Source organism: Pelecanus crispus, chromosome 6 (genome assembly GCF_030463565.1).
Source record: "Pelecanus crispus isolate bPelCri1 chromosome 6, bPelCri1.pri, whole genome shotgun sequence".
NCBI lineage: Eukaryota > Metazoa > Chordata > Aves > Pelecaniformes > Pelecanidae > Pelecanus > Pelecanus crispus.
The window spans coordinates 69,857,838-69,872,392 of record NC_134648.1 but is presented as its reverse complement, the minus strand read 5'-3'; the positions used below and the strand labels follow the sequence as shown (position 1 = coordinate 69,872,392).

General features: G+C 50.6%; 1 protein-coding gene across 1 annotated transcript in view; it reads left to right on the top strand.

Moving 5' to 3' along the window:
• Window positions 1-12,228: 12,228 nt before the first annotated feature.
• TMEM260 (transmembrane protein 260) overlaps window positions 12,229-14,555 on the top strand; it is a 35,507-nt gene continuing 33,180 nt past the window's right edge. The window contains exon 1 of the mRNA XM_075713066.1: window positions 12,229-12,352. Within this exon, the coding sequence (XP_075569181.1) occupies window positions 12,229-12,352 (124 nt within the window). The remainder of the gene's footprint in view (window positions 12,353-14,555) is intronic.

Below are 14,555 nucleotides of genomic sequence, written 5' to 3'. Positions count from 1 at the left end.
TGAGTGCTTCTTAGTGCTGGTCTCTGTTCTATTTAAACATAAATGTTTTAAAGTGCACAGATAGGTTTTTAATGGGAAAAAATTGCATGTGAATTACATTTATTTCTTGTTTACCCACACAGCTCCAGCCGACACTTATCGACAGATTAACTTTTGCTAAACTTTCTATGTAATATGTTTTTAAAAAAAACCACTCGAAGTACAGATTCTATTAGTTCCTGACCTTATGTTTTAAGAGGAAGAAAGTGGCTTTACACTCTATGAAATGTGTTAATGCATGGATAGAAGCCCTCTTATCCTCCTGCTTACATTAGGTCCAATCAGGAGAATGGATTATGTTTTTAATAATCTGACATTAGTATTAAAAGTAATATTTAAGGCATTAGTCTCTGTAACTGCTGCAGTGCATTCAGAGCTTTCTCTTTGTGTGTGTGCACGCACGGCTGCGTCCAAACATATGTTTATGAAACAATGCATTAGCCCAAACTGCCCAAATATATGGAGATAAATTGGGGCAGCAGATTACTGCTGACATCACTTTTCCAATTAGAGGCAGAGGGAAGATTTGATGGCCATTTTAAAACTGATTACGGAGGGCAGGGATTAGGGGCTGTTAGAAACAGGAGGTCTTATTCTCCTCCCAGCCTTGGCCTCCTGGAGCTCCACGGACTTCAGGAGCGGATGCTGCTTTGCGGGGTGGAATAAGGCCAGCGCCGCTGGTGGCACTGGTCCTGTGTACAGATCATATGTTATATACGGGGCTGGACCACTCGACCTGTCTTAGTCCCTCAGAAACATTGCATGGGACAGGGCAAGAAATCCGGAGTCTCCATCCCTCAAGCAAATGCTTTAGTAGAAAGCCAAGTCTTGCCGGCTGGTCTGGGAATCGGGGTATCCTGGCAGGTAAACACTGAATTCTGCTGGCCTGGACCTTCTCTTGGGCTGTTTGTTATTGTCTCTGTCTCCATGCATGGTTCGAGGGGCATTTAAGTCATCTCAAGCCCTAACGTCCCCTGCATCCTCTGGAAAAGACAAAAGGGAACTAGAAAAGAAACAGGGGACGTCAAGAGCAGAAAGTGGCGTGTGCGGCCATCACCACGCAGCGGAGTGAACCAGGACCTGCAACCCCAGGCAAATTTCTCCATTAATTCCCTTCGCTCAGGACCACTCACCTTACTTCTAGGTGTAGTTTATCTAATTGCAGCTTTTAGCACTTCAGGCTCGCTTTGCCTTTGTCCGCTCGATTAATCAGCCTTCCAGTGTCTGAAATCTTCTCCTCATGGGGTACTTACAGACCACGGTCAAGTTACCACCTACCCTCCTCGCTGCTAAGCTGTAGATTGCTAAATGGAACTGCGAAGGGGTTTTTTGCACCCCTACGGATGCTTACAGCAATTTTTAGACCTCTCCTGTGTTTTAACAAGTCTCTTTGGGAAGCCTACCCTGAGCCTAACACTCCAGAAATGCTCCTCTCAGTGCTGGCCACAGATGTAACTCCACACCCACCATCTCCAGGGCAGATGCGCTTCCTGTTTGCAAGAAGCCGAAGCCAAAATGCTTTGTTTTTTATTCCTCGGCTGCTGAGAGACCATCCTCCCTTATTTTCACACACACCTTTCGCTCTCACATCTCTTTGACAGCAAGACTCCCAAATTGCAGCGAGCCTCTGGCTTTTCCTCTACTGATGGCAAACAAGGCTTATCTTTGCAACATATGTGCAGTAACTGTTGTTTCGTGGCAGAAGGGAAATCCACAAGCTATCCAGCCACTGCACCTGCCTGCTTGGACCGAATTCCCCTACTTGTGTTTGCTCACTGGAGTTAAGCAGGTCCTGGGCTGGGAGACCAGCTGGGAAATCCAGTTATTACAGGCACAAACAAATGAGCGAGGGGCGGAGATGGGCAGCCGTTCCTATTTGACCGCAACCGAGGGAATTTGGCAGCCCACGGTCCTGACTCTTTATTTTAATTCCAGCCGGTCCAAGATAGGAGAAATTCAAGTGAGCCAAAGGAGGTGGGAGACAGGATATCCCCCACCCTCCAATCTGGACTTCTGACACATCTTGTCTGGAGTGCAGGACTAACGTGGCGGTTCAAGGTGGCCACCCTGGAGTCTGCAGACTGTCCTGCCTTCCTCCTGCTCTGCGACGGCCTTTTTTAACACCGAGGGGCTGTCTGAACGGCGTCTCTTTGTCTCCAGCCTCTAGGTAGAATGGCTGTTTCGGGGAGCCTTTTACTGGCAGCCTCTTGAGGTGTGATTTTGGCCAGGGCAGGGGAAGGAAGTGCCAGGTGAAGGGATGGGTTATGCAAGGCTTACGGTGTTTAGTGGAGAGCTTCCTTCCCCAGAAGTGCTGCAGAGCTGGGTCCTTCCTGGAATGATGAAAGATGAGACCCTGCAGATGCCTCCATCCGGCCCTTGGTGTCTCCCAGAAAATAACAGGAGCAACTCCCTAAAGTCAGAACTTGATGGGGTTTATCCACGTCTACAAAAATTAAGTGAATTTTAAAGGCTTTTCTTGCATTTTTCCTGGTGTTCTTTCCAGGCAGTCAGCTGCACTGGACAAAAAAATAGTCTACATAAGCCGGCAGCTATATTAATGAACAACCAGTGGATATTACACTCCTTTTTGTAAAAACTTTGGGAAGGTCAAGTTGTATGGCATTACCTCATATTTATGAGCAAAAAAATCCACAAGGTTCCTAAAGATCAGAAAAAAGGGTGCAATTACCTCATATATTGCAGAAGAATTATCTGTGCTGATTAAGCTGTCGCTTGTTAGCTCATCATGCTTATCAAGTCACCAACTGGCAACACCTTTGACCCCAGCGGTAATGATAGCACAGAACATATGGACCACCTTGGGTCACGATGCACCCAGTTTGTCTTTTTTCCTGCTAATATCATGTGTAAATATATGCACAGCTGACCGTGCTAGAAAGTCCCCCGCCCTCTGCAAGAGGCTTCAGTTCCTCTGCGTTTCCTTTCGCAGTGTAAGTTCAGACAGATTTGTGGAAAGCAGGAGATTTTGTTTGCACCTAAGTCTTTTTGTAGGATTTTCTTTAAAGGCCTTAATGCCATCGAAAAACAGCAAGAGGCAAATTCTGCTTTCGGTTACACCAAGTGGGGAGTAAATCAGCTGAAGGCAGTGAGGGATGCTGGATTTATCCCAATGAAGGCAGAAGCAGAGCTCAGTCCCTAGCACTTAGCTATTTTCTGCACCAGCAGTTCTGGCCTTTGAGAAATGAGATGCATTTTTCTCATTCTGACTTGTGAAGAGCCTGAAAATACCAGGCCACAGAAAGCAGAGAAGGAGAAGTCTGAAGCTTCTAAATTATAAGTGGTGGTAACATCAGGTGCATTAACATAAAAGCAGACTTTGTAGTGACTACTGACCACGTAACACTGTAGTCACCGGTCCTGGGCTCTGAGATGCAAGAGAGGGGAGGAGGCGGCTGTAGAAACTGTTCTCCTTCAGTTAATGTAAAATGAAGGTTTTGAAGGTCTCAAGAACTGCCCTATGTACGTATCGTCTCTTTTTATCCACCCTTGAAGTAACAGTTCTAGGAAAAATCCAGTATCTTCTGCAAAGACCTTGGCCTCTTGCTTTATGTTAAATGTTGTTTTCATGTGATTGTCAACAGCTATTTGGTGTTAAAAAGATGCTCAGGGCAACACTCTACCTCAAATCCGAGATTAGGCAGTGCCAGATTGGAAGTTTTCTCTCTTAATGGGACCAGTCCAACTGTCCCACTTCCCTCCCTGGGAAGTCTCATTCACATGACAACTTACTGGGACTCTGCCTTTGCCCCCCGCTGCTTTCATTTGCACAGTCCACAGCCCCTCATCTCAGCCACCTTAGAGCCTCCAGCATATTCATCAGCTCTTTTTGATTATGCAAAAGTTCCCTGGTTTATTTCCAAATCACCATCCATCCTAGGCATCAAGTGAGCCATGACCTGTGGAAAAGAAATAACAAAATCCAGCCATAGGCATTGGGTAAAAGCTGTTGTAACACTCATGCCCTAGAGGGGCATACTGAAGTTTTGCGTTGGTGTTTTCTAACTCTTGAGAGCTTGACATATAGAAACTGGTGCATCCCTCTGCTTCAGCCTGAGCGGGAAAAGCTCTGACAGCTCCTGTGAGGGAGATCTAGGTTGTACTTGAACCTGGGCCCATATCGCAGATTGCCTTATGGCCATCCTATAAGGTTACTAGCTGATGTTCAGCTGCGAGCTTGAAGTCAGTTTTGGGGCACACCAGGAGAGGAGACCTGGGTTCAGGTTGTCTTTTACCATGTGCTCAGTTGTGCCCTTACTTGTGATGTAGAAAGCTTGGGCAGAGCCTGCTGCTTCTGCTGTTGGGCCATGGTCTCCTCATGGCAACGTCCCACAGCTGCAGTCCAGCACATAAATCGAATTTGGGGTCCTTCCTCCAACAACTCCCACAAGGCAACTAGCTTGAACATGGACTGCTCATGCAATCCTCTGGCCACATGGGCACCGAGCAACTGGCAATGTGAATGGGCAAGTCAGGTCTGGGTATACGCCAGGATTTAATCTGGATTTAATGTAATCCATTTAATCTGTTTCCTAGCCTGGCCTTCTACAGGAAATGGAGATGGAGCCAAAATATCTTGATTCCGTTTTTGTGCTTCCTGACCTCTAAGGAGAACAACTGCAGGACCTGTACAGACCTTGAAACGAGCGAATGGAGCACGTTCAGGAGCTTTGCTTGGAAGAGCACGTAAGAGGGCAGAGGTCCGTCTGAGCTGCGGGAATGCTGCTGCCACCCACAGCTACGTGGCTGCTGAGCTTGGACATGCTCCTCTCAGCCACCAGCATACCGAAGGAAACATAGGTGAGGTTTGGCAAAGGCTTGTTTTCTGAAGCTATGGAGAATCTCACTGTCCCAGCGTAAATTTTATGGGAGGCATGCTTAAATGGTTCAGCCGTTACTGAGAATGTAAGAGAAAAATTACTGTGTTTTGCTCCTGTGTAATAAAAATACCATCTCTAGGACCGTCACCCACTGGAGCAAGGACTAAGAAGGCTGAGCCAGAGATCTGCCCCTAGTCAGCCTAGGAAAAGCAAACCAGTCCACTCAGCCTACTAAGCCTCCAGCCCTCTCTCCTCCAAAATTTGGATTTATTACATTAGAGCTCTCCAGGTAACACGAACTATCCCAGAAATGGCATGTCCTGCATGCTGACACACCTCTAACAGACCTCACATCAGCAGGGCTGCTTGTTTATGGGGCAAATGGGAGTCCCTTCTGTCGTGGTTTAGCCCCAGCCAGCAACTCAGCACCACGCAGCTGCTCGCTCACTCCCCCTGCCCCGATGGGATGGGGGAGAGAATCGGAGGAGTGAGAGTGAGAAACACTCCTGGCTTGAGATAAGAACAGTTTAATAATTGAAATAAAGTAAGATAGTAATGATAATAATAACAATATAATCATGATAATAATAATATACAAAGCAAGTGATGCACAATGCAATTGCTCACCACCCGCTGACCGATACCCAGACAGTTCCCGAGCAGCGATCGCTGCTCCCCGTCCAACCCCCCCCAGTTTCTATACTGCCCATGACACCATATGGTATGGAATAGCCCTCCGGTCAGTTTGGATCAACTATTCTGGCTGTGCCCCCTCCCAGTTTCTTGTGCGCCTGGCAGAGCATGGGAAGCTGAAAAGTCCTTGACTGGCATAAGCAGTACTTAGCAACAACTAAACCAGCAGTGTGTTATCAACATTCTTCTCATCCTAAATCGAAAACACAGCACTGTGCCTGCTACTGGGAAGAAAATTAACTCTATCCCAGCTGAAACCAGGACACCTTGCGAGTCCCTTCTCTTGAAGGTTTAGCAGCATTGTCTCGCCAGAGTTCAAAGTTGCAGCAGCTCTAACTTGCAACTGTAGGAGGAGGCACGGCTATATGTCTCCAGAGAGTGGTTATAAGCACAGTCCTAGCTCTGCCTAGCTATAAGGCTTCTCACTGCCTTCCTCCTAGGAGCCACATGCCTGGTGCTGGGACATGAACCTCTTCTTTGCGGAGCAGTCTATTTGTGAAAAGAAGGGAGTCCTTGGCTGAAGTGCATCTTAGATCACCTTCTCTCCTGCTGTTCTACACTATGTGCTGTTGTTCAGCATCTTCACAAGTTAATTTTGGCCATATATCAACACATCACAGTTCTGGCCAGTAACCTCATCTCCTCAGAATAGGCTGGAGGAGTAAAGGTTCCTATTATAACCTTACCATAATGAGACCAATACAATGACCTTATGGGAGAACACATATTTCTGAACTGACTCTGGAGCTCCATCGGTTTCCAACTAGATTAAAAGACAACCTGTGGTAGCTTAACCACTGGTAGCAGCACCTGGGATTTGTTCAATGCAAGAACACAATGAAGATATGGCAGGCCTAGGTAAGAAGGCACTGGTAAACTCAGGTGAGGAGAGTGATTATGAAGAGTGCAATTCCTGTCCTGCTTGACACTCTTCCTTTGCTCAAATTCCCTGAGCATGACCCTCAGCTGATACAATGTGATCACAGCTTAATAAATAGCAATGAAACAGAGAGGACTGGATGTAATATGAAAAATTCTTACCTAAATGAGTTATCTGATGAGTTTTACTGGAACTGTGAACATAGGTGAAGAAAATTTGAACCACTGGAGACCCCTGAAGCACCGTCTGCTGTGGCAGGTCTTCAGCTAGATGCTGTGTTTGGGCATTTCTCGGGCCAGGCTGAGTTTGGCCACCAAAGCAGCAACATGGCAATTGATGTCCTACCCTCTAATTAAAAGAAGAAAGAAAAGCATTTAAATGTGTTTTGCGGTGGTAAAAAGTGTTCCCTTCTGGCAAATACTAATCACAGAGTAATTGAGTGGTCCAGGGATGAAGGGAACAGGGCCTTCACGTGGTCCATCAGCCGCACACGTGAGAAGATGGTCTCTAACGCGTTTGTGGAGTCGCTGTGCAGAGCAGGCACCAGATCTGAGTCTGCCAGTAAGGCATGTGGATAAATAAGTAATATTAGTTTAAGAAAAACAGCTGATTGTCAGAGTTCTGGGAAAACGAGCTGAGACAAATGGATCTGTGACTGCTCAGTGTGTCAGAAAGTCAGCTGGAATGCCGCTAAGACCGGCGGAGGCAGGGTCTTCTACAAGACGATAAAGCCTGTCTTATAAAGTTGCAAAATCATGGGAAACGAGATCTGCACAGGGAAATTAGTTCAGTCTATTTTTTTATTTGGGGAAGAAAGTGAAACTGGTTTTTGAAATAATGAACAAGCCGTCCTGTGAGTGGTGGCACCAAGGATCCCATGGATCTGAGCACCCGGATTCTCCCAGCCCTCCGACCACAACCACGCCCGGGTCCCCTTCCCCACGCCAGACGACAGCCATCACGATGCCAGCAGCCCCGGTTACAGCCGCGTTCCTCCTTCCTCCCACCGCCCACGCTGATTTGGGTATCTCCCCTCTGCCCAGCTTCGCAAGAAATGGCCATGATTAGAATAATATCTGAGAGACCTTCACCTTTCTTTTGAATTTTGATGTGTTCAGAATGCACTGGGGGTATCACAGCAGACGTACAGTGCAATCGCGGGAAGCTGGGTCCCTCAGATGGCCAGGGAGAACACAAGGAGCCACCTCCATGGCGTACCCAGGCGCACAGGTCCCCATGTGCTTTGGGTGACCAGCCACATCCAAACCTGTCCTTGGTGGCCCATCCTGGGGGTGTTGGTCAACAGCCGGCTGGACATGAGCCAGCAGTGTGCCCAGGTGGCCAAGAAGGCCAACAGCATCCTGGCTTGTGTCAGGAACAGTGTGGCCAGCAGGAGCAGGGCAGGGATCGTCCCCCTGTACTCGGCACTGGGGAGGCCGCACCTGGAATGCTGTGTCCAGTTTTGGGCCCCTCAGCACAAGAAGGACATTGGGGTGCTGGAGCGTGTCCAGAGAAGGGCAGCGGAGCTGGGGCAGGGTCTGGAGCACAGGGCTGGTGGGGAGCGGCTGAGGGAGCTGGGGGTGTTCAGCCTGGAGAAGAGGAGGCTGAGGGGAGACCTCATCGCTCTCTGCAGCTCCTGACAGGAGGGGGCAGGGAGGGGGGGTCGGGCTCTTCTCCCAAGTAACTAGCGATAGGATGAGAGGAAATGGTCTCAAGCTGTGCCAGGGGAGGTTTAGGTTGGATATTAGGAAAAATTTCTTCATGGAAAGAGTGGTCAAGCATTGGAACAGGCTGCCCAGAGAGGTGGTGGAGTCCCCATCCCTGGAGGGGTTCAAAAAACGGGCAGACGTGGCACTTTGGGACATGGTTTAGTGGGCATGGTGGTGTTGGGTTGATGGTTGGACTGATGATCTTGGAGGTCCTTTCCAATCTTAATGATTCCCAGTTTTTACTTTCATTAAAAATAATCCAGCCAGCAAGCCAGGAAACATGAAATTACTACTCTCCCCTTAATTGGTTTAGTGGTGGAGTTGGCAGTGTTAGGTTACTGGTTGGACTGGATGATCTTAAAGGTCTTATCCAACCTAAAGCATTCTATGATCCTATGATCCCAGCCCACGCGCGCAGCCTGGCTGGCTGCAGCCGGAGGCCGCTCCCTTCAGCAGTGCTGACCATGTGCGCTTGCAGGTCAGGCCCAGAGGGATGCTTGCTGGACCACGTGTGCTTTTATTCTACTTTGTTCCACTTGGAAGTTCCCTCCGCACCATGTCTAGCTACTGCAGGCATGTTGCTGTAAACATGGGATACAAGCCTGGTCTCCCTCCCCCCCAAAAAAACCCCTCCAAGAAGTCACAAAATGCAGCTTATTCAAGCCACTTAAGAACAAAAAGTAAAGTAGCATAATCTTCCTTTTTGTGCTTTGCAGGTAGGCATACATTGTCAGTGGAAATATTGCCAAACTTCTTGTTTAAATATAGAAGCCGTGCTTATTTGTATTGTTAATGGTCCCCATGAGGACACGCTTTCCTTACACGGGGATATTGTTTACGATGAAGACCGGGCTGGCTACTTTGCCATTAAAATTCTGTGCCAGCCCAGTGCTGACAATATTGAAGCTTTGCTAAATGTGTATACACGTTAAGTTCATTAAATGGATGCTGACTGTTGTTACACAAGTACAGCAGTTGAGTGCTTTCTGTATTAACCTTATCACCTGATGGGCAAAAGAAAAGGTTTAACTAAAGCTTAGGACTAATTGAACAGTATTTCAGTATTTTCTTATGTAAAACTGGTTCTGGTCTATTGTTTTTATTTATTTGCAATAACTGTGCTCATTCAAGTTTGTAATGACACTGCCATGGGTGAACAGAATTTGCTTTAAGTATTATTCTCCCTTTTCCTATCTCCTGCCTCCTCTAAACTGCGTCTCTCAGGAGCAAATCTGCAATAGAGCCTGGTGAAAAGACAACTCTCTAAGTACACAGCCATTTTTGGGAGATATGTTCTCAAGCTGTGTTTTTAAATGACTTTAGAAGTTCCTGTTTATTTTCTCTGCCTGCCTTGGGTATTTCCCGTCGAACTGAGCGCAGAGCACGAAGCAGGAGGAGATAGGGGAGAATCAGCCTCCCGTGGAAAGGTGGGAGGCTTCTCGCCATCAAGACACTGCACAAACCAGGAGCACTTTTCTTTGCTCAGTTGCCACTAGAGTATGCTCTCGTGCTACAAGTTCCAGGGATTTTTTTTTTTTTTTAATAAATCAATGTGTAGCACAAGCCCAGCTTTCAAATGCTTTCCACTTGCCCTAGCGTGTTTTTTTTTTTCCTCTTTCCCAAGCAATACTTTGGTTTTATTGCTGTTGAGCCCATCCTCAAGACTTTGAGAAAAGCCCAGAGTCGCTGTGCGTTACTCTGCGTCGAGGTGAATCTAACTTGGGTTTGGACAACTCTCAACTTCCAGAGCACGAATGAAAACAGTTGAAAAATATCTACCTGGCTCTGACAAAACAAAAAAAAAGAGGGTCTGCGTGTCTTTCTTGTCTTGGTCGGACCCCTGGGTCATGCCGGGCGAAGAAGGGGGAGTCAAATCTCGTGAATTAATAGATTTCTGCTTACAGAAGAAAAATGGTAATGCACTCCCCAAAGCGTTTGTGCCGACATAAAGTGTGTCTGTAATCCTGGCCTTTGAAACAGCGGTAGTATTCAATAAGATAAAGGCTGTTGTGAGCCTGCCCTACCATATTACAGCAAAGTACTTTGTCAACTGGCACCCTAAAAGTTCCAGTTTCTGCATGACAAAGGTATAAAACAACTTGCAGGACAATTAAAGAATAGTTTGTCCTTACCATATTATTACCAGCCATTCTTCCACATTTCGATATTTGCCTTTAAATTGCTACCTCCCCCATCAATATAATTGTAATCAGCCACGGTTAACATTTGTCTTTGGACGCCTTTTCCAAGTTAAATACAAAGAAAGAAAAATACCGAAAAATAAAAAGCCACACTTCGGATAAAGAGCCTTGCCACCAGTCTGCTTTCACACACAGACTGCGCACTTTGCTGCTAAAATTACATTTTAGCAGCCCCAACGGGTGCGGGAACAATGACCCCCTCTCATTACCATAGTGACAATGGCTGGCGGAGGATTGCAACATATCTTTTTCTTCTCCCTGATGAACCTCAGCCAATAACGGCAGAAACCTGCCAACGAGTTGAGTATATTGAAGCTCACTCGGTCACCGCAGAGCCAAGCGGTTGCCTTTTGGATGGAAGGCAGCCACGTGGGCCCAGCCGTTATTCAGCCGGCGTTTACACCCTCGAATACCAGTTCCTTCAAGCAACCCGATTAACTTCTGAGCGGGTCGCTTCTTCAGCCTCTTTCGCCGCCTCTGTACATACCGGCTGGAGGGTGTAAAAGATTCCCTAAATTCCCTTAATACCCTTCTTGGTTTCGGCTCGTGCCCTTTTGGGGTTTTTATGCCGGCTGTTTCAAAAGGGTCCTTCGGCACCAGCTTCTCCAGTCCCCAGAATGTGACGCACGGTTTTTCAGTCGTGTCAACCCTTAATCCCACTCTTTTTTTCTAAATAAATGCAAACTTAACTTTCTAACATCTCCACTCGGATCTAATCCATAAGGCTGTTTATTATCCTAGTTACCCCCTTCTACACCTTTTTCATTTGTATTCAAAAGCCTCTCTTTAACTTGTCTCAATTCTCCAGGTATGGCCTCGCCGCTCTTTGGTACAATCCCACAGTGCTTTCCAGGGATGTGCTTTAGTCATCTATCCATAGGTCTCAGGACGCTATTTGCCTGCCTTAACCACTCCCGCAGCGGCAATCGCTGCTTTTAATACTCCACACGCTGACACCTTCAACCCTTTTCTTCACCAGCATCTCGTGTAACTCTGTTCAGGGCATAATTCTTGATTCCCTATGCACAGCGCATTCCCCACGCTTGTGCGTGGAGCTGCAGGGCAGAGACAACGCGGCTGGGCCTGGGGGGCCTGGGGTGTCTGGGAGGCCTGAGGGGCCTGGGGGGCCTGGGGGGCCTGGGGGGCCTGGGGGGCCTGGCCTCGCACCCCGCCCTGCTGCCCCCGGCTCCAGCAGCAGTGGAGGAGCCGCTCGCCTGGCCCTGCGGTGGCCGAGAGCGGGCAGAGGCCGCTGAGCCAGGCTGGGAGCGGGGTATTTAAAATAAATTTAAGAGTTGGTGCGTCGGGAGGCCTTCGGCCCGGCCCAGGCCCACGCCCACGACCCTCGGCCAAGGCACCCTCACCTCCCTTCGCGGCCAACCCCGCCGCGCCCCCTCCTCAGGGCCGGGGCCCTGCTCGGCCCCGCACTCCCCGGCCCTCGGGGGGCTCGGTCCCGCTGCGGGGAGGGCCGGGGGCCGGCGGAGAAGGCCGCGGCCCGCTCCCCTCCCGTGTCTCCCCCCCCGCCACCGCCCCGCGGTGGTTTCGCCCCGCCCCCCCGCGCGGTGGTCCCGCCCCGCCGCGGGCCGCCCCCTCCTCCCGCCACGCCCTCTCCGGCTGTACCAACTCCGCTGGGCGGGGGGGGTGGCGGGGTGAGAGGAAGAGGGCGGAAGGCCGCGCCGAATCGCTCCACCGGGCCCGCGGCCCTACCTGTTCCCTATCCGAGCGCCCTGATAACGGGCGCTCCAGGGAGGCAGCCCGGGGGGAGCGGGGAGGCGGGCGGGGCGGGGCTGCTCCCCCCGCGGGTCGGTGGAGTGGTACGGCCCTCCCGCCCCGCGCGGCCGAACCCGGAAGGCGCTGGCGCGGGGGCGCCCATGGGCGCCGGGGCCGGGGCCGGGGCCGGGGCCGGGGCGGGCGGGGCCGCCGGGGCGCTGGGCGCTGCCGTGGCGGCTCTCTACACGGCCACGCTGCCGCCCGCCCTGCCCGGCGGGGATGCGGGTAACGTACCCAGCGCCGCCAGCCCGCCCGCGAGTGAGGGGGGGGGCGGCGGGGCCGCCCGCGGGGCCGGGGCCTGCGGTCACCCCACCGGGGAGGTGGCACCGTAGGGACGCTCGCCCTGCGGGGGCTGGTGCATCGCGGGCGCCGTGTAGGGGTGCTCATCCTGTAGGGGCTGGTGCATCGCTGTCACCCCGTAGGGTTGCTGTCACCCTGTAGAGTTGCTCACTCCATAGGGGCTGGGGCATTGCTGTCACCCCATAGGGTTGCTGTCACCCCATAGGGTTGCTCACTCCATAGGGGCTGGTGCATCACTGTCACCCCATGGGGTTGCTGTCACCCCATAGAGTTGCTCACCCTATAGGGGCTGGTGCATCGCTGTCACCCCATAGGGTTGCTGTCACCCCATAGGGTTGCTGTCACCCCATAGGGGCTGGTGCATCACTGTCACCCCATAGGGTTGCTGTCACCCCCATTGGGTTGCTCACCCTATAGGAGCTGGTGCATCACTGTCACCCTATAGGGTTTCTGCCCCATAGGGGCTGGTGTGTCACTGCCACTCCATAGGGTTGCTCACCCCATAGGGGCTGGTGCATTGCTGTCACCCCATAGGGCTGCTGTCACCCCATAGGATTGCTGTCACCCCATATAGTTGCTTACCCCTTAGGGGCTGGTGCATCATTGTCACCCTATAGGGTTGCTGTCACCCCATAGAGTTGCTCACTCCATAGGGGCTGGTGTGTTGCTGTCACCCCATAGGGCTGCTGTCACCCCATAGGGTTGCTCACCCTCTAGGAGCTGGTCATTGCTGTCACCCTATAGGGTTTCTCCCCCATAGGTGCTGCTGCATCGCTGTCGCTCCATAGGGTTGCACACCCCGCCACTGTAGGGTTGCTCATCCCACAGGGCTGCACCCCAACAGGCACTGGTGCGTTGCAGTCACTGCGTGGGGTGCTCACCCCATTGCGGTGGGTGCATTTGAACCTCCCCATAGGGGCTGGTTCATCCCCAGAGGCGGCTGCAGCACAGACACCCTATACCGGAGTGCAGACCCCCAGAACTGGGGCACTGCCACCCCCCATGGGGTGCTCGCCCCACCGAGCCTGGCGCATCGCTGTCGCGCCGCAGGGGTTTGTCCCCTCCGGGCCGGTGCAGCATGGCCACCCCTCAGGGCTGGAGCCCTTTGGCCACCCTGTGTTGACCTGATCCTGTCCTCACCGCCTGTTCGCTTTGCAGTGAATAGTTCGCCTCTGCCCGAGCCTTTCAGCGAAGGATTTAGTCAGGAGCCCTGGGGACGGCTGGTGGTGTCACAGGCAGATGTGCTGTCCTGCCAGATGTGGTATCACTGCTCGGGCCGTCGCTTTCTCTGGCCTGCGCAGCCGCAGCCAATGCAGCAGTGAAATCTCTGGATCTGCCTGTCTGGAAATGCGACTTGCCAACAGTGACAAACCATCCGATGTTTTGTGTTTTGTGGTGCTGATCCCACCAGATGGGAAAAAATTCTCCTGTTTGGTCCTGTGGTTTTGCTGGTTTAGTCTGGTCTTGCTTAAAAATCTGCCTGCCTTCTGTAGCATGTGTGCAGCTGTGATTTAGGGATAGGAGGGCTTGGATTTTCTAGGTGATGCTTTGATTTTTTTTTTTTTTTTGATGGACTAGATACCCAGCATACTTCTTTCATATCCCAGTAGAGTGTTGAGTGGGTCTGTTTAACTCCATGCCTCTTGGCCATTGCTGGTTTTGGATCCAAGCAGTGCATAAAATTCCTTATAAATAAATGGGCTTTTAATGGATGCATATATTTTACAGCTTCCGTATGTGTGGGGGGAGAGAGATACACGTTTTAACTACAACTCCTTGCAATTTGCTGTTAGTTTTTGTTTAGAGTTACGTGAAAGAGAGTGCTCCTTGGTAAAAGCGGGATGGTTTTGTCTAGCTGGGTATAAGGCAGCGTGTATTCAGCACAGCTCTTCGCACACGAACATAAAGTTGAGCCGGGATTCAAGTGAGGGGTATTTGATTTAAAGATAACAGGACGGAGCTGTGTTTTCATTGCACCAAGCTTGTCCTGGTTAGCTGGCTCTCAGAGCAGGGGTTGTGGTGTGTAGATGGACGCTCATGCAACCTTGTGTTGTCCATTTTCCCTCTGCCCGTGTTTGGATCGGAGGCACCCTGTTGTCAGAGCTGCGTTAAAAGAATTCCTTTTTAA